This window comes from Caretta caretta, chromosome 5, assembly GCF_965140235.1.
Source record: "Caretta caretta isolate rCarCar2 chromosome 5, rCarCar1.hap1, whole genome shotgun sequence".
Lineage (NCBI taxonomy): Eukaryota > Metazoa > Chordata > Testudines > Cheloniidae > Caretta > Caretta caretta.
In genome coordinates, this window is record NC_134210.1 from 30,806,357 (window position 1) to 30,832,226 (window position 25,870).

The following is a 25,870-nucleotide window of genomic DNA, read 5'->3' on the forward strand; positions in this document are numbered from 1 at the left end:
AATTCAAGTCCTTGCTTCAATGACTAGTAAATTCTTTATAAGAGGTAGAACAGCTTCAACAGCACAGATTGAGATCTACCCCAAAATAACCTGGTGGTTAGGGCAGTCACCTGGGAGAGGAGAGTCCTGGGTTCAAATCCCTGTTCCAGAGCACAGATTCAAAGCTGGGTCTCCTACATCCCAGGTGAGCGGACTAAAGGGATGGCGGGGGGTGCAAACACCCCATTTTGTGAACTGTGCCTAAGTCCCCTTGTGAATCTAGCCCCTCCCTACCTTTTCTGGCCAAAACTATTCAATGAATTCATAACAACTAGTTTTGGGTCAACCAAAACTGCATTTTTCAGTGAACAAACTATTCATCCAAAAAGTTTTGCCCAGCTTTACCTTACAGTAATTGCATAATTACTCAGTAACTCCTGACCTGAAAAAGTACAGAACAGGAGGGAAGTATCTTTGCTGTGGCTGAAGATAAACACAGTGCAAATTAGTGCATTGGGAATGAAGTGACGCAGTCAGGTCTGTTCAAGTGTTATAAAAACAAAAGACTTACAAAGCCTAAGATGAACAGGAATGTTTCCACGATTTTTAACTTAATTTAATTTATTTGGATTTTAAGCACTCCCTTGGGATATTACTAACCAAACATTGTTATTTTGCTAGTACATGACAGCAAAAAGTGAAACTGAGTAGGAATGACTATAAAAAAGAAGAAAATCTGATTTGATAATTTTATGCTCATTTTCCATGCTGAGTGAAGTGCAAAAGCAACAAAACATTAATGGTGAAATATAAATTAGATTTTAAAAAAATAATCCAGTTTTAACAATCAAAGTTGTAATGCAGGGAAGGAAAGTTTTTAAAATATACAGGGTCTGTTTCTCCACAGTTACATCAGTTTTTATGCCAAAGTAATCAATGGAGTGATAGTGGTATAAAATTGGAATAACTCACTAGAAAACCAGGCCCAATAATTTTTAACTTTTGACAATGTCTCTTTAATGTATCATCACGCAGAACATCACTTACATCACAGCTGGTATGTGGCATACTCCATCATCTTTCTGGATTTCAAATTTTAGAACATTTCTTAGAAGTCTTCTGGGCACAAGGTGCGATACTTCCGTGCAACAGTTAAAGGATACCGGAAATAAAGTAGCTGAAAGAATTAAAGGGAAAAAAAGTCTTCAGTATTGAAATGAATGGGACATTGTGCTGCCTATCTTGCCAAAGATTAGTGAAAGATTGCAGTCTTTGAGATCAGTCAGTATTTCTTCCCCCTGGGTCTCATCACCACCTCCACCACCACTCCTGCAGCTATAGTGTTTCTTCCAACTATCCCTGTGGATTTGTATTTAAATACTATCATCAGGAGATTTAATAAATAGCTTACTTCTGGAGGGAGAACTCTGAAAGCAATTGTGATGCTGGTAAACCAAGTGTCAGTTCTGGCCAAAGCTATAGGTGTTAGCTAAGAACTGACAAATTCATTACTGGAAACCAAACCAGTTCACCTATATGTTAGTTTTGTGCAAAATAGGTATTAATCTTATAAGAATGTATTTAGTGTTTAGATTCTATGAAATGCTTGTAAATTGCTTGCATGCACTAATCTCACTTGTTATGTCTGTATTCCATGCTACAAGGAAATACGTACATTTTGCTTTGTAACTTTGAAAATATTTGCTCTGGACTTGTGAACCCAGTCACAGGAATCATCCCCCTGCCCATAGAGAAGGAAGAATAAAATCATATGGGCCATAAAGGAACATCACAATGCAAATGATTGGTTAATGGCCCTGTCACACTTTAGAAACGCTATGTGCCAGGGTGGCAAGAGCCTGAGGACTGTCTGTGACTCCATAGTAAGACTGATATAGAGGTCCAGGAGTTCATTTTTGTTACTGGGTAGGTGAAATCTAATTATAGACCATACCACCAGTTTGGATGTCAGTCCTGCTCTAGACAGTCTGACCTGAGGTAGGCATTGACTGTTGTGAGCTACTCCAGACAGTGTGACAGCAATCACTAATGACCGTTTGGGTCTGATTTTAAAACTGGTCTTGCAGAGGCAAATCAGGATCAATACTTTCAGTCTTTAAGGCTGCCCACTGCTAGTACAACTTCTTTCGAGGGCTTGAAGCCCCAGGAATGAAGCTTGGCTCTCAGCTCTGGAGCCACCTTCTGCAGCTACTCTCCTTATCTCTCTGCCAACAGCTTCCCTTGCTGACAAACCATCTAAAGAGTCAGAAGAGGCTTGTTGATGGGAAGGTGAAGCATGTGTTCTTGCCCCAAGAAGATATATCTTGGAGTTATGACTGAGGGGGTGCAGTACTGGGGTAAGCCTGTATGCCCCCCCCATCCTCCCCAGTATTTCCCTCTAATGCGGAGATTGAAGGGAGAAGGGGCGCTGAAAAGTGTTCAGGGGAATAAGAGGAGATTGGGAAACATAGAGAGGACATGTAAAACGCCCCCATTATGGCCTGCTTGGACTTGGGGAAAGTACTTCCCTTCCCCTCTCCTGGGGTCCCGTTTATTCAATATCATTCAGCTCGCCTCAAGATTTCTTTCTGCTCACTCACAAGGTTTAGGGTCCCACAGTCCTCCTTGGAACCGTGGCTTTGAATTCTGGCCTCCCTGGCTCATAATTCACCCTTCCTCCTTCCTGGGCTGCATTGGTTGACTTCTTTCCTCCAGCCACTGTCTCTGACTGGGCTTGGAGCTTCCTTTTGATTCCCCTGCACAGTCATCTAGTCAGTCTTTTAATCCTTCCCAGGAGGGTCTACTATCTCCAAACAGCAGTCTGTGCTTGCTGGCAGAGTGGAGCCTTGCCCTACCAGGCCTTTAAGGAACACCGATCAGGGATGACTTTATACCTTCTGTCTCCCACACATTGTCTGCTCCCCAGGGCCATCTACTTCTCTCCCAATTACTGCTTCAGTTATTTTCTGGCCTGCATCTGCCTCCCTGCACACATGGAACAGGGTATCTGGCTTCTCACATGACTGCCTCTGGCCTTAAAGGGACTATACCCATTACAAGGGAACATAGATGGCCTTCTAGCCTCCTTCACTCCATTCTCTCCACTAGATGATCACATATCTCCCCATTCCTCTACCTGCCTACCACTCCACAACATCATCACTTACCTGGTCTGCCGTAACATCCACCTCTGTATTGCACTTCCCTATACTATGCAGCCCCTATTTAAAATCCAATAAATTCTTCTGTGAAAAGAACTTTATTATGCACCAGTTACAATGGTTGAGGGCAAAACACACCCACATAAAAATAAGGCGATAACAAGCTGAGGGAAACTTCATCACCACTTTTGCAAGGAACTTCCACCTCCAATAGGTAAACACATGTTAAAAACAACATACGTCTAATTTATGTTACAATGCCAAACCTTAACTCTGCCCCTGTGCTTTTCCCATGAGCACACAAGAGATCAAACATGAACTAGTACAGTATGTAAATATGTTAATGTTGCTGAGGTCAGAGTTAAGGTTTCGCGTTAGAATGTGATTCAGTTGAAAGTGTTGTATATTTATCTGTTGGGGATATAATGGGAATTTCTTATGGATGTGTAGAATCTGTCAGTAAAAGTGCTCATTGAGTCTTTGTTAAAATACAATAAAAAATGTCCTCAATCATTTTCTTGCTCTTTGGATGTGTGGGTGTATTTTGCCCTAAAGCAAGGATAATGATAATATAGGTCAGATTATACCATACACTTGTATTGAGCATGCTGCTACACGGAGCAGGGACTTGGCCAATGACAATGGCCAACAAAAAGACAGTGGAGGCTGCCCATCACAGGTGGGTGAGGAAGATATTACACAGTTCATGAAAAGACAAAAACAACAAATACAAGAATAAGGGAGCTGACAGCAGCGGCACCATTTCAGGGGTTTCTGGGGAGGAAGCTACCAGGGGAGGAAGGCCAACTTTAACCATGATTCCAGGGGTTACTTAGGCACCTGAAAACTCTATGGTGTTTTTGTTTGGTTGGTTGGTTGGTTTTTTTGAGTATAACAACTTAGAAGTTAGCTGACAGGTGCACTGTATCTAATTCCTCTAGTAAGAAAGCAAAATATATACAAACACCAAATAAAGCCACATTTTAAGTTTATATGTAGGTCTGGAAAAATCAGGAGATAATACAGCAAAATATTCCCAATCCCAAGCCTTGAGGTATCCGTTTTGGAGCCTTAACACAGAATCCGAAACACAAGTTTGGTACTTTGTACACTATCTTTAGTAGAGATAAATAAAATAAATAAAATCTGCTTCCCCCGGCAATTACTGTTGTGTATTAAATGTCTTATGTTCCAAATTGTGAAGAGGAGAATGAGACAGCTGTCCTTGAAGCTGCAACCATTAGTGGACATGATGGCTCTGGACCAGAAGGGTCTGTCTAAGACCCACTTAGCTGCACCTAGCTCCCCACCCTTCTTCAGCTCCCCTGCCCTCAGGATCCTTGCCCCAGGGACTGTTCCCCCTCAGCTGCTCCTCTCTTATGCACTGCCCCTTCCCTCAGGGGACAACCCTATGCCCTTACCTCTCCCTTCTCCTGGTGATTAACTTCCCCTTCCCACCCCACTGCCCCTCCCCCAGGCTCCAACACACACCTCCCCTAGTGCTCCCCCTCTCCTTCCCACTGTCACCACGGGGAACCCTGTCCTCCTTCTGCTTCTCCTACCACCTGTGGGGACTCTCTGCTTCTTCCCCCAACTCCCACCACTGGGGACCCTGTACTCTCCCCCATTCACTCCCACCACAGGGTATCATATGCTCCTCCCACCACCACTGGGGACCCTGTGCTCCCCCCTCCCACCCTGACTGACCCCTTTCTTGTCTGCCCCACCCTCAGAGGCCCTGCTCACTACCCCTCCCAGGGGCTGACCCCCTTTTCTTTGCCCCAGACTGGTTAAGTCATCTCAGCTGCTGATTGGTAGAGCCAGACAAGGGGGCGGGACGGTTGAGCTAGCACAGCAGAGGAAGCTGACCGGGGGAGCCATAGCTGGAGAACCCAGCTCCTGGAGGAGGGGAGCTGGCTGCACGGCGCTGCAGGTAGGAGCACCGTCTGGGGCTGGGGTGTGTGCCGTGAGCAGACCTCTGGTACGAAACTCAGAGGGGGCAGATACTTACCCTCCACCCACCCTAAATAGCACCCTAGGCTAGCAGAGCAGGACATGTTAGAAAATATCAAAGAAAGAAGGCTCAAGTGGTTGGGCCATGTACACTCTATAGAAGATGGAAGACGTGCTAAGCAAGCATTGCATTGGGTGCTCGAGGGAGGAAAGAGAAAGTGAGGAAGGCCAAGGAAGAACTTGCAGAAGACAGTGACAGAGGAGATTGAATGCACTGGCGTCACCTGGGAAGGAATACCACAATTAGCAAGTACCACAATAATCAAAGGAGGAACTGGACCAATGTGACTGTATAGAAAGAAGGTACAGGAAGAACTAAGGTCTAAAGTAAGGTAATGGTAATTAGTGCTTACATTGGGGGGGGTGGGAAGTGGGGGGCAGAAATTTAAAGTAACCTGTCACTTTTACACAAAACTTTATTTTGTTCCATACAAAGATGATGTTAGTCCCCTAACAGTTTGAAATTGATCACAAATAAAGAGCAGAATTGGGATTCCCTCTACTTCAGAAAATGAGGCTATGACTTTCACAATCTGAACTGGCAAAGGCACATTTGGTAACTAGTATCTTCCAATGTGCAACTGAGTGCTGAAAGAAAAGGAGGACTTGTGGCACCTTAGAGACTAACAAATTTATTTGAGCATAAGCTTTCGTGAGCTACAGCTCACTTCATCGGATGCACGAATGATCAGATCGGATCACGAATGATGCATCCGATGAAGTGAGCTGTAGCTCACAAAAGCTCATGCTCAAATAAATTTGTTAGTCTCTAAGGTGCCACGAGTACTCCTTTTCTTTTTGCGAATACAGACTAACACGGCTGCTACTCTGAAACCTGACTGAGTGCTGAAACTGTTTTTCCTAAACAGGGTCAGTAAATTCTCATATTTTCCCATGTTCCTTGTCCTACTCAAGTCATTTGTTTTCCAAGCTGAGTTTCCATTGCTATTTCCATTCAAATGCTGCATTTGTTTTCAGGACAATACTAGATCTTCTTGAAGAGGGATCCACTTGCAGCATTCATTCAGAACTCCTCCAAATCCTTCAGGATTAAAGAGGATCATCTTCTGCAGTTAATCTGAGTGGGAATGCTGAATTGAAGATTTAGGGTTAGATCCTCTGCTTCATCAGTGGAGCTATACTGACTTACACCAGCTAAGGATCTGGCCCTTGAACTATTGGGGTCACACTGTGCTTTCTGCACCCCATGGTCCACACTGGTTCAGAAGAAGCCCTAGGAGGAATTCTGATGGATTCCTCCTGATGTGGTGGGGAGGAGCATAGTGGTGCAGTAGCAACACCCCCTTGAAAGGATGCAATGCAGACTTCTTCCCTTCCAAGGTTTGTTGGACTGCAAGAATAAGGCCAAGATGTTGTCCTCGTCCCACCCCATAGGATGGCTAGTGCCAGTGGCTGCAGAGAGACTTGTACCCTCTTCTTCATGCACCCAGGCAGGACCTGCCACAGACTTGACCTTAAGTGTGATTTTTGGTTCAAAGTCGAGTCCAATTGTTGCTAAAAGAAAACTGAAGTTTGGCCTGGCCATTTTCATTCCTACAGGCATTTCTCCCTCCTCCCCCTACCATGTTTTGCCTGCCTTGGTGGCTGTCAGCAGCACAGACAGCAATCCACTCCGTTACTGCTTCATCCAGGCCAGGATTTAGACTCAGTATGGTAACAAGCTGCATTCCTCAACCAGCAAGCTAGAGCTAGTGGATGTGTGGGACTAGCAGCTGCAGTGGCAAATCCCCAGCGTCTTGCCTCCTCTCTGTCACGAGAGACATCGCCCTGTTGGTGTCATTATTTCTACAGATATTATCCATGTTGATCCTTCCTTCTGCCTGGGGACTTTCACCAAGGAGACCTCAGCTGTTTGTTAGAGGCTTTGTTCCCTTTATTTATAAAGAGCTGAATCATCCAGTCATGCAGAAGACTCCACCAGAGGGCTATATGAGAAATTCTATGCAGTTCCCCACCATACAGAGCTCCTGACTGAGGATGCCAGGCCCATGGAGGAGCAAGGAGCCCTTTAACCACATCTACATCCCAAAATTTGCTGGAAAATCACAGGGATTTTGCACCATCCGGTTCCAAAGCAATATTTCCTGGCCTTTCCCATGGCAGCAAAACCCACTGGGCCATTGGCTTCAAGCCAGTCAGTACCTGTGGTCAATCTTCACCCATCTCTGACGGAGCTGAAAGCCACTGAGGGAGGTTTTCTCGTTCTGAAGTCTTGCTGGAATTGCCAACTGGAATTCAGCACATTTTCCAGGGGATAACAACAAAGGAAGAAGCAATAGCTTCCCAGCTCTGGCCACCCTCCAGCTGCTGTCAAGAAGCCACATTTCTGGGTGGGTCATGTGATGAAGGAGGAGAAAGATAAGCACAACCGAAGGGGTGAGGGTAAAGAAGGGGGAAGAGAAAAGCATGGAGGAAACTAAACAGTAGGTCAAAATATGGAAGCAAAAGAAGAGAAAAAAACCCACATCTCCTTCAAAACTCTGGTTGGACCCTGGCAGATCTCCCTGTGTGACCCCAGTAAAGCCATAGGAGTGGGAACCAACCCCCCCCCCAATTTTATCTTTGAATACATAACCCCTGATCTACCTCTTTTTGCAGATCCCACTTCTTTATGTGATTGAGCTACTTTTTGCCTGGGCAAGCATTTTCACATGTGATATATTTTTGTTCAGAGGTCGCTTTTAAATTTTTGCTTTAGAAAAGCGATTTAATTTTTGCGGTGCCCCAAATGTGCTAAAGTTCTTGCAAACACATATGGAGACCCATCCCTGCCCTGGGGAGGTTACAATCTGATCCTGCAAACACTGACTACTGAATATGACTTACTATGGGACAATGAGACTATAAACAGCACATTTGGTACAAGTAGGTGTTTGCATGATCTACTTGCATTACAATTAACTCAGTTGATTAAGTGTTTGCAGGATCTGGCCCTAATTAAAAACATACAGGGTCACTTAAGTAATTTCTAGTTTGAAATATAATTCTCCTCCCTTGCCCTTTCTTATACTGCCCATTCATGTTTATTACCATTTGCTTAACTTTACTTGCTTAACTCACTCACATTGCTTTATGACTGGCAGTTTGGTAGTAAACCCTTACCACTTATTTTTAACCCTTTCCTATTTTCAATATATTTGAGGGGGTGGAGAGGTAGTTCTCATTTACACGATTTTTTAAACTTTTTTCTTTTTTGTGTCTTAATTAAAAATTAATTATTGTTCCCAGCCTTTACCATTCATCATGCATTTCCTAATCCTTAGCAAGTAATAGTCCTCCAAATGTCTCTTCCTTTGGCTGGGGCAATACAACCAGTGTCCTAAATTGCACCCCAGAATACCCAAAAGACACAACGAGCACTTCTTCAACCTGAAATTAAATAAACCAAATCTTAATCCACTACCTTTGAAATACTTTGGAGATTCCTTATCCATTAGGCTGCCTTGGTTCATGAGAATTCACAGGTATAATTTTGGCCACCAGAGGGCTCTCATATATGCCATTAAACAGAGGTCAAATATACAGAAAATCACAACGAAAAGAAACCCACATAAAATTGAATATTAAGAACCAGGTCTTATTCTTACATTTCTGCCACACCTCTAAAGTAAATGAGGTGTAGCAGAGGCAGAATTTGGCCAAAGCCCATAAAACTCCTACTGTATTCTCTAGTCCAAAATGGGCTAGTATGTTTGCTAGACTTCATGAAAATCTGCCTTTAATTATTGTTTTGCTGTTAAATGCAGAGTGTGTTTGTCTTAGTCACCTAATTATTTGTCTCATACATACTGATCCATCTGGTATACAGAATAAAAGAACAAATTTAAGAAAACTCTCTCGATGCCTTATTTGAACACCCTACTCCCTAGCGTGCAAGCACATGCATGCCCAGCAAGTACACTCAGATTACAGCTCACACAAGCCTGTACCGTCCAACAGGTGCAGAGGCCATTTTGGTAGGGTAGAATTTAAGGCACATTTTACCCACTTGTGGCATGATCCTGCAAGGTGCTGAGGGCTTGTCTATACACAGTTAGTGCACAGCAAACCAGGGTATAAATCTGCAATGCCCTAGCTTGCTGGGCACTAACTGGCTGTGTGAGCCTGCTACCACACACTAAAAGTTCTGTAGTGTGATTTGATGGATTGCTGTTTGAAACTCTACTCTCGCTGAAGTCAATGGGAGTTGAAAACACTCAGTATTTCACAGGATCAGGTTCTTGGATCTCTTCCTGAATTTGGTAAAGATTTTAACATCACAGTTTAACAAGATTATTTTGTAATATAAAATTACAAGGAAAACAATAAAATATTGACTATAAGGACGAGAAAAGTCAAACAAACTATGTGGACCCAACTCATGTATGCACCTAGCACAGCTGTCAGTAAGCATGATGCAAAATGGGAGATTTGATCTATTGTGCAATTTGCTACAGTTAAAATGTGAGAAGATGTAAATAAGTTTTTCTACATTTTAGCTATAAAATCCTACGTAAACACGGCATCAATCATGCACAGTATACATGACTTTAGAGAGTGCTAGTTAAGTCTGCAAGTAAAGTGTCCTAGAGACCCTCCTGCATGTGAATAACTTCATTCAGATGAATTGTCCCAATTGCTCCAAAGTGCAGTTAAAATGGTAACATTTATTGTGGCAAATACCTTGTTGTACTGATCCTTTCTAAAGACCTGGCATTTCCTTGTTTAAACCATTTTACAAAAAGTTTCCCAGTCTAAATATCCAACTGCCCTTGATTTGACAAATAGTAATTAGCTAAAACATTTAGAGTGAAATCCTACCCCCAATGAAATCAAAGGGAGTTTTGTATCAGGGGGTAGCCGTGTTAGTCTGTATCCACAAAAACAACAAGGAGTCCGGTGGCACCTTAAAGACTAACAGATTTATTTGAGCATAAGCTTTCGTGGGTAAAAACCCCACTTCTTCAGATGCGTGAAGGGGAGTTTTGCCACTGATGTCAGTGGAGTCAGGATGTCACACTTAAAGTTCTCCCAGTTTTCTGTACAGAAATAAAAACCAAAAGTGATAATCTCCAATTACTTACAGTGTTATGGATCTAAAACAGCTCAAATTCCACACACAGCGCTTTGCCTTATGGTTGATTTTTTTTTGTTTTGTTTTTTTTTAAGAGAAACCTATTATAAATGTAGCAAATAAATAATGTACAGAATGACTTACCCTCAGATGTTTGGACAACCACAAATGCAAGAGCAGCAAAGAGAGTGACTAGCTTCAAATCCATTCCTTCCGACTGCTGCAGCACTTACTGTAACAGACCAGGTTGTAAATTACAGGAAACAAAGGTGATCCTACCTCCTGGACTGCAGTAAAAGAAACTAACTTTAAAGCCCTGCCCTTCACAGATGCTGTAAGTGGGCTTGAGCCTGCAAGGTACTAAGCACTCTGGCCCGATCTAGCAAAACACTTCAACACATGCTCAACGTTTTATTGACTTTAATAGGACTACCCACATACTTAACTTCAAGCATAGGCTTAACTACTTTACTGGATCAGGCCAGAGTATTCAGAATTTTGCAGGATCAAAGCCACTTCTGTGTTCTTACTTCTCTGTCCCTGTGATGGACCTGGCAGCTGCCAGTGCTTTGGCATTAAAGGTGCTAAATAGATGTGCTAAATGTGGGTTAAGAAGAACCAAAGAATTAGAGTTTATCATTGCTTTATATAATTCACATATGAGAGCCAAATTTTATTGTCAGTAACAAATATGCAACTCCATTAAAGTAAATGGGCCAAATTCAGCTATGACATAAACAGGCACAACTCCAGAGAAGTCAGTGGAGTTGCACCAGTGCTGAATTTGGCCCATTGACTTCCAAGAGGTTGTATGGCCATGTTAGGTGAGAAAAATTAAATATGAAGCAGTTATGCCAACCGAACCAAAGTCAGGCCAATAAAGATTGCTGGGAAAGTCCCTGAACGAGATAAATAGAATAAAAGAATACTTGTTTAAGTTGCAGGGAGTAAGAAAAAAGGGGAGGCCTGCATTCCTGCATTTTTGTACCAGATGTTCTGGGAACAGTTTGTTGAGATACGGAAGCACTGTTTTCCACTCCCTGTTCTTGTGTTATGTCTGTTCTTAACTCCTCATCTCCCGGTTGACACCCATACCGATAAGAAAGTTAGTGAAGCATTACAATTTGCTAAAAGTTATCTACAATAAGGGGGTAGAAGTGCATGCATAATAGAGAAAGAGGATTTTAACTAACATAGGGGAGGGGTGGGCTGCTTTATGAATATATCTGTGACGCGATGGGACTATCTATAAAAACCTATTAGTTTTACTTAGAGGCTGCTGGTTCTCTTTGGAGACGGGCTGCTCTCTGTTGTTGTGTGCACTCTTCAATAAAGAGCTTTGTGTTCGGTCCTTGCTGGTCTCTCTCCGGTCAGACAACGAACCGTGCCATCTGGGGTTCGAGTCCTCGACAGCCATAAGTGAGAGCAGAATTGGACCGCCCCATTTCACCCTACCTCTTACTGCCTTTCTGAACTGTTAATAACAGCTGGAGACCAAAGTTACACTGTAGGAGCACGTCTTCTCTGCCACCATAGAACCAGAGTATCCTGGGTGAAATTATACCTCTGACATCACTCTGTTCACATTCCGTGCATTCATCGAATCATAGAATATCAGGGTTGGAAGGGACCTCAGGAGGTCATCTAGTCCAACCCCCTGCTCGAAGCAGGACCAATCCCCAACTAAATCATCCCAATCAGGGCTTTGTCAAGCCTGACCTTAAAAATATCTAAGGAAGGAGATTCCACCACCTCCCTAAGTAACACATTCCAGTGTTTCACCACCCTCCTAGTGAAAAAGTTTTTCCTAATATCCAACCTAAACCTCCCCCACTGCAACTTGAGACCATTACTCCTTGTTCTGTCATCAGCTACCACTGAGAACAGTCTAGATCCATCCTCTTTGGAACCCCCTTTCAGGTAGCTGAAAGCAGCTATAAATCCCCCCTCATTCTTCTCTACTGCAGACTAAACAATCCCAGTTCCCTCAGCCTCTCCTCATAAGTCATGTGTTCCAGTCCCCGAATCATTTTTGTTGCCCTCCGCTGGACGTTTTTCAATTTTTCCACATCCTTCTTGTAGTGTGGGGCCCAAAACTGGACACAGTACTCCAGATGAGGCCTCACCAATGTCGAATAGAGGGGAACGATCATGTCCCTCAATCTGCTGGCCCTACTTATACATCCCAAAATGCCATTGGCCTTTTTGGTAACAAGGGCACACTGCTGACTCATATCCAGCGTCTTGTCCACTGTAACCCCTAGGTCCTTTAGTAAAGAACTGCTGCCGAGCCATTCGGTCCCTAGTCTGTAGCGGTGCATGGGGTTCTTCCGTCCTAAGTGCAGGACTCTGCACTTGTCCTTGTTGAACCTCATCAGATTTCTTTTGGCCCAATCCTCTAATTTGTCTAGGTCCCTCTGTATCCTATCCCTACCCTCCAGCGTATCTACCTCTCCTCCCAGTTTAGAGTCATCTGCAAACTTGCTGAGGGTGCAATCCGCACCATCCTCCAGTTCATTTATGAAGATATTGAACAAAACCGGCCCCAGGACCAACCCTTGGGGCACTCCACTTGATACCGGCTGCCAACTAGACATGGAGCCAGTGATCACTACCCGTTGAGTCCGACAGTCTAGCCAACTGTCTATCCACCTTATAGTCCATTCATCCAGCCCATACTTCTTTAACTTGCTGGTAAGAATACTGTGGGAGACCGTGTCAAAAGCTTTGCTAAAGTCAAGGAACAACACATCCACCGCTCTCCCCTCGTCCACAGAGCCAGTTATCTCAACATAGAAGGCAATTAGATTAGTCAGGCACGACTTGTCCTTGGTGAATCCATGCTGACTGTTTCTGATCCCTTTCCTCTCCTCTAAGTGCTTCAGAATTGATTCCTTGAGGACCTGCTCCATGATTTTTCCAGGGATTGAGGTGAGGTTGACTGGCTTGTAGTTCCCAGGATCCTCCTTCTTCCCTTTTTTAAAGAGGGGCACTACATTAGCCCTTTTCCAGTCGTCCGGGGCTTCCCCTGATCGCCATGAGTTTTCAGAGATAATGGCCAATGGTTCTGCAATCACATATTCATATATTTCTGAACCAAATATAGAATTTCCATTTGGTGAGGCAACTACGGTGGGGGAGGAGAATATTTTGTGGCAGCAATAGAACATTCAATCTGAATAGAACAAAAAGTGGGGTTTGTTTGTTCGTTTGTTTTTTGGTGAATCACTTCAAGCTAAATTGGGAGGCTAGTTGCATTCCATATTTCTGTGGGTTGCACGAAAGAAGGCCCTTTCCTGATCCTTGCACATAGAGAAAGTATTTGCCTCAGCAAACGTGTCCTGATCTAACTTTCTAGTATTTCTGGTGCACAAAATGTTAGGAAAATAATTTGAAACAGTTCATGCTTAATCACCACTTGGGCAGAATGATATTACTGCACAAGGAGAGCAGTGCTGCACCTGCTCAAGAAAAATGCTTCCTTTCCCCCTTGCAATTAGAAGTTGCCTACTTACCCCTCCCTCTCAGGTCTTTCCTGAAACTTAAATTGAACAAGAACAACTAAATTTAATAAGATTCTTATATGGTGCCCGTCACTGGTCTACAAAAACAGGCAATCTGTGAAAAAACTGAAGAGGAAGTCTTTCCTACCTCCCTGTTAGTGCCTCTCCTCTGCTAAAATGTACCCACTTGCCAGTCTCTGTCCAGTCTTGTAATACCACCCTTCTCACCTCCCTGTGCCTCTACACCCTTGTTACAATAAACACTTCTAGCTTCTTAGGCTCTTCCTCTCATCACAGTGCTGCCATCTGCTTCCCAGCATCTCTTCTCCCCTCTGTGTTCCCACAGACTTCTTTCTCCCTCCTACACTCCCCAATCCCTTGCACTGCAGTGGCTCCAGGTTTACTTCTTCCTTCAAATTAAAAGACTGAGGTCACGAGAGCTGGTTGGAAGTTTCCCAAAAGAACGTTACTCCTGTCAGAAATGGACAATTAATTGAAAGCAAAAAGTTTCAGGTATAAGGGGACTGTTGCCCCCTTACAAACATTCAGTGGGTTTTTTTTAGTTCTAGCTCCCAGTACTAACAGGGGGAAGGGTTGATGGGAAACCAGGACCCTGAGACTGATAGTCCCCAGGAACAATTGGGAGAGGCCAATTCTCCAGGTCAGCCTGAATGACAGGGCAGGCAGGCTAATCAGGGAATCAGGAGGCCAGGGAGGTCCCATCCTCCTCTGTCTGAGCTGGATTTGCCTGGGTCAGACAGAGTGGGGCCGAGCTAAGGAGAAAGCAGGGGCCCAAGCTGAGCTGGGGAGCAGAGCTGTGCCAGATCCAGAGGGACCAGAAAAGCAGCCCAGAGAGAGCAGACCCCGTGCTGGGAGCAGAGCTGCAGCCCCAAAGCTAGAGGCACAGCCCAGAGAGAGCAGACTTGCCCTGGGAGGCGAGCTGGGAGCGGAGTCAAAAAAGCAGCTTGCAGAGCAGACTGGTGCTGGGAGGAGAGCTGAGTTATACCAATAAAATAAAAACTAGCAGGATCTTATTAAAGGGACAAGGCAAAATGCCACATTTATTGTAAAAATAATAATAAGAAGAAATATGTATAAAACTCACACTGTTGTATTGTTACTTATTCCTTACTTAACTATATATATATATATATTCATTCATTCATTCATAGCAGTTCTGCATAGGGGTTATAGTTACCAGCCTAGAAGTTGCTCGTGACAGAGTACTGGCCAGGTAGCCTGTACACGAGAGTGGAACCAAGTCCGTGTCAGATGCTCATCTGATGCTCCTGGAAGTTGGTTTGCAGAATCAGACCCCAAAGTTCTCACTTCCTAGAGTCCATTTTTATAGGAATTTCTTCCTATGCCAGTCTATGGGAATTGCTTCATCATGCTGTTGCTGAATCAATCAGCAGATGTCACATTCCTGACGGCTCCATGCTGCCAGATGTTATCTTGTTCTTTGGTTCTCCCATTCTTGAGGCTGTTGGGTGGATTCCAGTCTGCCCTCTGGGGGAGGTCCTCTGGTTATTTCCACTTGACACCTTCTTCAGCCGATGGACACTGCATTCTTAGGCTGGCACCTCCCTGATCATTCAGTTATTATCCACACCAAGCATCCATCCACATACATCCTCTATCTCTATTTTAAATCACAATTGTTAACAAAGCGAGATGAATACAACAAAAGGGCGGGGAGTCTCTGGGTGCTGTTTCTATTGTTACAGAGTATTGCTTTGAGCCTCTCTCTGTGTGAGTAGTTGTTGTTACAAAGAATTGCTTTGAAAACAGACTCTTAGAATGTACTAACACAATTAGCAGCTTGCAAGTTTCACACATAGAGGGAGAGAAACAGTACCAAAAACCAAGAGACCTCTTAATTAGTAATACCCTGGAATTTAAACTATGGAGAATCAAACTCATTTGTGATTTTAATACAGAACTTCTTTAATGTGATCCAACAGCTGCAGCAACCAGAGCCAGAGGGGCCAGAGAAGCAGCCCAGGGAGCTGGAGGCAGAGCAGCAGCCGTACTGAGGCAGAGTGGGGCGGGAACTGGGGCTGGAGCAGTCCGGAGCCAGGTGTGGTGAGCATCTTGGGGATAGCAAGGGGGACCCTGGGCAGCAGGCCCAGCACAGGGAGACGCCTCAGCCAGGAGGCTCTGCAGGCCAGACTCGAGGGGACGGGCGGGGGATTGGTAACCCTGACAGGGCGGGGGCAATGCTGGGAAGAAGGGCCCTGTCACCTAGAGCCTGAAAGCGTGTGGCCACCACCGGAGCGAGTGTCCAACCCACAGCATCCCTGCAGCACAGCCAGGGCCTGAGAAGAAGTCCTGGGACTTACAAGGACCAGACTGTGAACTGCCTGGACATTCCAGAGACACTGTTTGTGATGTTCCCTGCCACAGAGCAGGTTGATGTGTTTCCTTTAACCTTTCCCATTTTTCCTTATTTTTTTAAAGTTAATTGTTGACTAAATAACTTGCATTTGCTTTAAATTGTATGTAATGGTCAGTGGGTCAGAGAAGTGCCCAGTGCAGAGAGAGTACCCTGGAGTGGAGACACCCTCGCCCCTGTCCTAGGTGACCACAGCAGAGTTGGATGTCGAGCCCCCCAGGAATCCTGGGCCGAGCCTTGTTGGGGTTACGTGGACTCCGCCAGACAGGAGAGTGGAAGGGGAGTCCTCAAGGGCAGGGAGATCTCTGGGTAAAGGAAGTGGGAGCGAGGACTCAGATCCTTTTCCTAGCCCACTTCACCGGGGTAGTGCAGAAGCCAGGAAAATTCCCCAAAATAGTGGGACTATTCCCCCGCTTACACATGGGAACGGATCAATTTGATGACATTTCATTTTGGAAAGAGAACACATTTGATTTTTCATTTTGAAATGACATTTTATATTATGAAAAAAATGTAAAATGTCAAAATTGGAAAAATATTTTGATTTTTTATTAAAACAATTTGATCTGAAATTTTTTTTCCTTTAGAATTTAATTTTTCAGGACATTAAAGAATTGTTATTGTTCTGTTTCAGAACAAAGAACAGTCACATTCAGAGAATTTCTTATAGAACGGAAAATCCGGTTCCTGCCCCGTTCCAGGTGCTGATTTAGGAGGCAACCCCTATTGAGCAAGGCACTTAAGCACGTGTTGAAGTCCTACTGATCTAGTGGGACCGTCACCATATTTTACGTCTATAATATTAGGAGTGTCTTTCTAAAAGTTCTACTCTAGCTCAACCAGAAATTATTAATTTGACGCAGGAATCACTTGATGAATTTCTATGGCCTGTGTTATGCAGGGGGTCAAGGAGTGGCTCCCAATCTTTTCAGACTACTGTACCCCTTCCAGGAGTCTGATTTGTCTTGTATACCCCCAAGTTTCATCTTACTTAAAAACTACTTGCTTACAAAATCAGACATAAAAATACAAAAGTGTCACAGCACACTATTACTGAACAATTGCTTATTTTCTCATTTTCACCATATAAGTATAAAATAAATCAACTGGAATATAAATATCATACTTACATTTCAGCATATAGAGCAGTATAAGATGAATCATTGTATGAAATTTTAGTTTGTACTGACTTCACTAGTGCTTTCTATGAAGCCTGTTCTAAAACTAGACAAATATCTAGATGAGTTGATGTATCCCCTGGAAGACCTCTGTGTACCCCAGTTGAGAACCACTGGACTAGATGATCATAATGGTCCCTTCTGACCTTAAAATCTGAGAGTCCTGCCAGCCTGTTACTGTGAGTATGGACACAGCCATTACATTTCCAGTAAAATTTCCAGAAGCACGGAATCATACTTTACTAAACTCTAGAGACTTTGTAGTATATCTACTATGTTCCTTTCCAACACTAATTTTGCAATTAAATACGAATAAAAATGTAGGTCTGGTGCTATGGATTTGTTTGTCATAATTCCCTAACCCTACTTATCATCACTCTTGGGTCATTAATCTTCCAGAACACGTCTGAGACACCAGAAGCATGCAAAACCTATGTGGAAATTTGTGTGTGTGTGGTTTTTCTTAAGAAGAGAGATACAATAGAGTGAGTGTTCATTTACTCTTGGCATGAAAGAAGTTACTTATGTGTTACTCAGCAAGTGGATATGCACAGGTCATGCACCTGCTCTGTAATACTGTTTGTGCAATAGTAAAGCCAGAAAGGGACTTAAAACATCTAAAAAAGAAAAGGAGTACTTGTGGCACCTTAGAGACTAACCAATTTATTTGAGCATGAGCTTTCTTTGCCAGTATGCATCTGCACCAAGATAAGGAGTTGCAGCAGTGTTGTATACATGTTAGCTGTTCTTCACCATGACACACAGAGAAACAAATGACTGAATAAGAAAAAGAAATCTGATAAAAGTAAATGTTACAGCAGTATTCCCCAGGTTAGGAACTTGGTTGTAATAGATTTAAAAGAGGTTCTGTTTGCCAGCTGCTGGCCACAGAGAGGACCCTGCAGTGCTCTCTAGCTCACAGAATAACTAAACAGCCATGTCCTTACATAGGGTCGCCCATCTTGGATCAGGATCTGAACTTTGTGGTTCAGGCCCATCTTTAACGTTAATGCTAAGGATCTGCCCCCGCTCCTGTTGAAATCAATAGCAAAAGTCTGAGATCAGTGGGAGTGAAAACAGATACCTGCACAGGGGGTTGCAATGGAAGAAAGACAGTGGAGGACCATGTTCTGAACCACACACTTCCACATAGCATGAGATCAACAGTGTTTTCTGCTCATTACTCAGATATATGCACATCTCCACTGTGTTTTCAAGAACACAATTAACTGGTTTTACTTTTCTGCAGGGATACATTTTATTTCTGCTAACAGACATAACTACTGCATGCAGAATAAAACCAACTGCTTCAAAAGTGTTTCCATGATTTTGCACAAGTTTCACAGTATTCATGTTCTTGCAGAGTTTGCAAAGCCATTTTTCTATATTTCCGGGAGCCAAAGCAAACAAAATGAGGTCCCTTCCAACTCTGATATTCTATGATTCCATGAAAATGTTTACTTGCTTCAACAGAAACATACAGGAAGGGAGATAGGGCTGGTTCAAACACAGAACTTTTTTTTAATCCTCTTTATAGATACTATATTAAGGAGTTTATGTTAGCAATTTTAAGTAGCGTAAAACTATTTATAGGTGGATACTAACTAGCAGATTTAAAGCCAACACAACCCATTCTTATGTCACTGAGAAATTTAAAAACAAAATCAGAACCAAGAAACAATATAATGAATGTGCAATAACACATTCTAACAACCAACTGTCACAAAAGAACATGTAACCAACACAACCTCTTTCCAGAATTGTGCTAATCTGGTATAGTGTTGGACATTTGATCGGTCCAAAAATAACTGGTCAACTGACTGGTCAAATATTTTAAAGCACTAGTTTATTAGAGTAGTAACCACCATAAAAACAACAAAAAAAGAGAGTCAGAGTTATGGTTTCCAATAGGTTTAGCCTTTAGATAGATACGGATGCCTAATTACAAAAAACAAGTTACTTAACTGAGCTATTATAACTCAGAAAAATGTGAAACAATGAAATGAAGCTCTAAAAAAAAAAAAAAAAGAGAGAGAGAGAGAGAAAGAATAATTATGACCTTTTCAGCAGTTACATTAGTTTTTAAATGTGAACATTATTCAAGACTGAACAGTTACAAATGAAAATAAATTAAATTACACTGAACTAAAACAAGCACTTAGTAACTATGAAAGAAAAACACAATTTTAAAATGCATTTATGCTTGTTAGGCAGCAGGCGAACTCTTCAGGCAGCTTCTTGGCCATGCATATTTTGGTTTTGTGTTGGGTGAGGAGGTTAAATGGCTGTGACCCTGTGATATACCAGAGTATAATCCAGATTAATGAGTAGCTGTGTCACCCTTAGTCTGTTACCTTGGATGCCCTTTACAATGCCTTGCTGCTGTAGCCTCCAGCCTGGACTGCTCACAAACAGCATCCAGCATGTAAGTCACACCCAGCTATGTCAGTGTGTGTGTACTACAGCCAGCCAGACACACCTTGGCTCTTACCAGCCTTGGTTATGCTGCAGGGTGATCCCAACAAACACCCTGTCATAGATTTTCCTCCAGAAACGTATATCCCATACTGCCCAGCCCTTTCCTGGAAAGTACAAGTAAACTGAGTACATTATCTCTTTAAAGGAATGATATGCACACAACTTGTTACCCCAGACAGAGTTATCCAGACACTTCAACTTGAACACGCTGCATTAGATAAAACAATAAAACAAGTTTATTAATTACAAAGAGAGATTTTAAGTGAATACAAGTACTGAAGCATAGAAGTCAGAAATGGTTACAAGAAAAATAAAGATAAAATGCTTACTGGTGCCTAACTTAACTCTAGTAGATTCAAAGCTAAGTTTTCTCATCACATGCTTTCAGAAGTCTTACTGAACAAACTCTTTAGGTCAGGACCCTTCCCCCAGAGTCCAATGGATGCTTCCTTTGTCTCTTCATGTGGAGTGAATGTAATGGCTCAGGAAAAGAAAGAGGGGTTCCTTGGGGTGTCTGTCCCTCCTTTTTATAGATTCAGTCCCCCTCTTGAAAAACATTTCCAGCTGAGACCCAGGAGACAAGAGTCTATGTAGAAGGATGTTCCACTGCTGTTTTTTTCACCTGTTTGAACTTCCTTTCTTGTCCCTTCCTGTTTGATGACTCTCTTTCCTGCTTAAATGCAAATTAAGGCAAGCACACATTCCTTTGTTTAGGACAGACCTGTCTGCCAACTTCTGTTTGGGCAGAGCTGTGGGGTTTGGAACATGTGTTAATAACATCATACAGGGGAATCTTATCATTTCACAATGCTACCACACATATTTTACTGCGACAATACAGATCAGCAAATTATGAGTTTTCAAATGATACCTTACAAGGCATACTATGTACAAAGATTATTACAATATGTACAAGGTGTGAATTCTGGGATATACTCTGTAACAGAACCCTCCTCTCCTTCCACCACTCCCTTCTGAGTTAAGTTCTGTATGTTTGTCTAGTCAATTTAGATTGTAAGCTCTTCAGGGCAGGAGCCATGTGTTTTAGCTTGTTTAATGTGCTTTGTAAACTGCTATGTGCATTGATGGCCTGTCTACATACATACAGTTTGTTCTGCAAGATCCCTGCCGGTCAAGATGATCAGTTTTCAATGTATTCACCTTTTTCCCAACACTTGGCATTAGCTTATAGCAAAGTGATCAAGACATTTTAGTAGGCTTGCTAAACAGAAGGTACCATACGGCAATCAAAAAGGTAGGCCACTGCCTACATCAGGGCATTTTTGTTGGAATATTTAACAATAATTGACTGTGCTCAAATACTAGGTGGTTAGTTGACATTATTTGAGTGGTCAGTTGACCAGCTTGCCAAGCCTAGGCTGGCAATGCTTTAGTTACAGTTTTGACTAAGGGGATGTAAATAATCTGTTGGTATGTTGGCTTATGCGCCATACGAGGCTAAAAAAAAAATCACTGAATGGCGGACAAAAAAATCCAGCAATTGGCTTCTAACCTAGTATTCATAACAATTGCCATGAGGGTGGGGTGTGGGGGAATGAAAAGCAAACATTTAAACTCTACATCAGTCCTTTTTGAAACTTTTAATATTGTGTGTGTGTAAATGGAGTGCTGGTGAGAAGGGCCAGATTCACAGCTCTTTGGGTCTGAAGCCTTTTCTCTTTTGTGCAAAAGATATAGCACAGGAAAAAGCAGCACAGACTTTCCCACGCTGCCACAGGCAATGTGCCTCAACTTGGAACTGCAAGAGTGAGATAGAATTATTAGCTGTGGAGCTGAACTATCTGTGGTCTCAGGCTTCCAACAAGGATGCTAATTAGTGCCAAACAGGATGTGGACTCTTGTGTACTGGGTACAAAACTGAAACTACCAGCTCATTTTAATGAGGCCATGAACAGCTGTCAAATGACAGTTTTTGGTCACTGCTAAATCAGGTAGGATCTGAACCAGTGACTATGAGAAGAAAGGTCCCAGATCCCATTGCCAGTCACTATTGTTTCACTACTTTACTGTCGTATTACAGCTAATGTTAATCAGCTAACTGCTCTCTTCATTTATGTTCCTAAAATTACTTAAAAGCAATGAGCAGACAGAGTTGTATAGCTTACAGCTGTGTCCTGCATTTCCCAGACAGTCCTACACTCGTTATCCCGCAACATGGGAGGGTTGTTTATTGTGTTCCAATGCAGCAAGGCACCTCCTGCAATCCCTTTGAGCCGTGCTGCCTCGCCACCAATACCTACAGCACCTGGCGGAGTAGAGAGCTGACTGGAGGAGCATCACCAGCAATGCATGACAACAGGGAGAGTTCCCCTGCTCAGATGTTTCAGGAGTGTAGTTCTGGGTAGATGCCCTGCAGGAGCAGGATCCTAATGGCAAAGCATACTGTTTGGACACTGACAGAGACCAGAACTGGGGTGGCAGGAGCAGCGAAGGGAGGCTGTGGAAGTGATCAAGGTAAAAGCGATTGGGGATTAAGCCAGGAGGAAGGTAGAGAGGGAAAAACAGGTGGGGCTGGAAAGGCAAGGGATAAGAAAAAAGGGATGTATAAAGAGTACAGAGAACAATGGTGGGGGGAAGGAAGGATTGGAGGGGGCTAAGAGCATGTGGGATAGGAGAGCAGAGACAAGAATGGAGGATAAAGAAATAGCCTGTTCATAGGGGATTTTCATTGCATATCTACTCAAACATAAGCCCAAAATGATACAACCTGCCTCTCTAGTATCTATTCAATTCAAAGTCCGTAAGGAGTTGATATCTGGACTTTGATTAAATTTCAGTTCCTCAGACATGCTGGCAGCCTCACCAGCTCCCAGAACTCTAACCCCATGTTTCATCTCAAGGATTTTCTCAATGTTTATAAGGAATATATAAGCACCTGCGAACTGGGACCTGTGGCTATTCACGTGAAGCAAAAAGAGAAATACTGGTGTTAGCTAAGAACGGGCACATCTCCAATCTGACATTTAAAAGCAACTCAGGCTGAGCTACTATCAAGCAGATTTGGAACAGAAGCTTCACTCACTGCATAAAAGTGAAACAAGATGAAAACTGGAGATTAAAATAGCTTCTCAGTCATAGAATCATAGGATATCAGGGTTGGAAGGGACCTCAGTAGGTCATCTAGTCCAACCCCCTGCTCAAAAGCAGGACCCATCCCCAATTAAATCATCCCAGCCAGGGCTTTGTCAAGCCTGACCTTAAAAACTTCTAAGGAAGGAGATTCCACCACCTCCCTAGGCAACACATTCCAGTGTTTCACCACCCTCCTAGCGAAAAAGTTTTTCCTAATATCCAACCTAAACCTCCCCCACTGCAACTTGAGTCCAAGCAAAGAAAAGTCCAAGCAAAGAAAACTCTCCAGGGTTACACAAAATGGCTGACGGAAACTAGATGAGAAAAAAGGCTTTGTCTCTGGTTCTAGAATCTGGAAAACCTACAGCTGAGTCTGGATCCCAGTAATATTGTTTCCCAGCTCCCACTATTTGAAGAACAATCAAAAATTAAAAATGGGATGGTGGAGTGTGCTGTTTCCTGAAAGGCAAAGGATTTGTGGGGCAGCAGAAGGAGACCTGGGTGATATCCTCTAAGAGTAACCTTGTCAATAGGCTCCAGAGCCATACAGCTGGCCTTGGAAAGAACCCAGTACCTGGATACAGGTCCTCACTATTCACAGGCAGAACCAAGAACACTGTAACTTATATTTCATAGTCACAAAAATGGACTATGAAAATGGAATAAAATTCAATAATAGCTACAAACTTTCCTATGATTTAAGGCAAATTCTTCTTGGTACCGTACCTGACAAAGAATGTAAAAAGCAAAGAATGTAAAAAGCCCTGCCTGCATGAGTTTGGGTTTTGGTTCAGTAATCTGGACTATTTCTCTGAACTCTCCAAAAAGTGCTTTTGATAAGAATACATAATAAATAAATAAAATAAAATAAACCCGCAAGCAGCTGGGAAAAGAGACTGGACAAGGGACCAGGAGGGAGAGAGATATTGGATGAGAAGATAGGAAATTAAATATAAACAAACCTATGTTGAAAGAACATTACTAAGTTGCAACATCAAGCACTCAAAAAGGCATGGAATGGATGGTGCTCATTTAACAATCAGCTGTTCGATATTTTGTTTTCTCGTCATTGTTCAATGTGTGGCCTCCATGCCTTATTTAGAGCACATGATTCAGACTCTGCTCCGAGACAGAATCACTCATTTCTTCATGGGCTTTTCTAAGGTGTTCAACACTATAATATCTATCTTCACAATACCTTTGTGAAGTGAGGATGATGGGAGCAGAGGCACAAGAAGATTACAGTAAAAAATATCCACTAACTTTGGGTCCCCCATTTGAGATGACTAGGACCTAATTTTTCAGAGTACTTAGGATTATATAACACTACATATGTTCAAAGCACAGATCCTATTGACTTCATTAGGCATGGAGTGTGCTCAGCCCTTCTGTAAATCAGACTCCAGTGTATGAAGTTGGGCACCAGAAAATAAGAAACACATAACGAGTAGATCTCCTGTGAAAAACTTGGTTTAAGTGACTTGCCTAGCATCCCACAGGAAGTCTGTGGTAGAAGAAGGGATAGCATCTAATTCTCCTGGGCAGCATTCAGCTGCCTTTGTTAGAGGGCTTTCCCTTCACCCCCTTCCCTGGTTCTTGTCACGCAGACAGAAAGCAGAAGACCAGAAGTCCTAAGCACAGGCAATGCGATGTTTGCCTTGAACTAAAAACACCAATAAACATATTCCAAAGCCCTTCACACCAGTTGGGCTTATCTTTATAGGCTGATAGAGTTTTCCCCTTTCCCTCCCCCCCCCCAACTACAGTTCTATACATTAATAGAACCTCTTCTTCTTCTAACACCTAGCTCCGCATGGATAGAGCTCCCTCTTCCCAGTGTTCTGTTTCCAGCTCTGATGCCACAGAGCATTTACCCTGTGTCCACCCTTCCCAGCTCTGACACTGCAGAGCCTTGCCTGTGTCCCTGTTCCTTATCAACCGATTCCCAGTCCCTCTCCCATTTACCATTATCATTCTCCTTCCCCCTCCCCCTCCTATTCCCCCTCCCCCTCCTTCTTCTTAGCAGGCCCAAATATACCTGCAATGCATGCCCCTAGTCACACCCCTTATAACTTATGGTCATGTTCCATTCTGGAGGGTCAGGAGTTGGGGTCTTCATCCCACCCCTTTTGTACCCCATGGGAGGGGTAAGGAGTGAGGTTGTGCTCCGGTCAGGGGCAGGTATTTCTCTGGTCTTTTAGTGTTTTACCTCCCTCCCACCCAAAAAAACCCCTCCTTGCCCCTCCCAACTGGTTGCCTGACCTTGCTTTGAGGTAAGGAGTTGAGGCAGTCAAGTGTGCGCTCATTTTTAAAAATTTTATTACAGCTAATGTTAAAAAAATTATATAATACATAGGTTGAGAAAAGACTATCTGTACATCTGGGCATAGTGCTTAGATTATCCACAAATACAAAGTTTGTTTTTAAAAGTCATATGATACATAGAGCACATAATTAGCAATAACCCACATTTAGGTGAATAGATTTAACAATACAGTTTAGATATTAGAATCTGAATACTCGGGTACATCACTCATGAAAAGTTGTATAGAGATTTGGTTGTGGAAAGCAAAATATAAATCAGTGGAGACTGTGCCTCAATAATTGAGAATTAGGTAGGTTGTCCATTTAGAGGAAAAAATAAGTCCATCAGGAAAGTATCTGAGTTACTTTCCAGACTGCGCTTCTCATTGGCACTCCAACTCATCCCTCCTGGTATTGCTGATGTCCACTGATGCATTCTGTGTAGACGTCCCTCGACTTCCTGATGGCGTCCAACATCATGAGTTGCTGCATCAGCCGAACGTAACATTGACCAACTCCACATTCTTTCAGCACTCACTTGTTACTGGGGTCCCATGCGCCCAGGGCTCCAACAATCAGCGCATGAGTTTGGACCTTGTAGTCCCTAGCTCTCAGGGTGTTGGCCAGAGGGGCGTATTTCTCCAGGTCTCAAGCTTGGGTGTCATGGAAGGCTGGAGTCCTGTTTTGAAAAG

The 25,870-nt window shown here is 43.1% G+C and overlaps 1 protein-coding gene across 1 annotated transcript in view; it reads right to left on the minus strand.

Annotated features, from left to right (window-relative positions):
• CCL28 (C-C motif chemokine ligand 28) overlaps positions 1-25,870 on the minus strand; it is a 49,387-nt gene that overhangs the window by 3,583 nt on the left and 19,934 nt on the right. Inside the window, exons 2-3 of the mRNA XM_075128456.1 lie at positions 10,372-10,459; positions 1,027-1,156 (exon numbers count right to left, since the gene is read on the minus strand). Coding sequence (XP_074984557.1) covers positions 1,027-1,156; positions 10,372-10,435 — 194 coding nt within the window. The 5' untranslated portion in view covers positions 10,436-10,459. The remainder of the gene's footprint in view (positions 1-1,026; positions 1,157-10,371; positions 10,460-25,870) is intronic.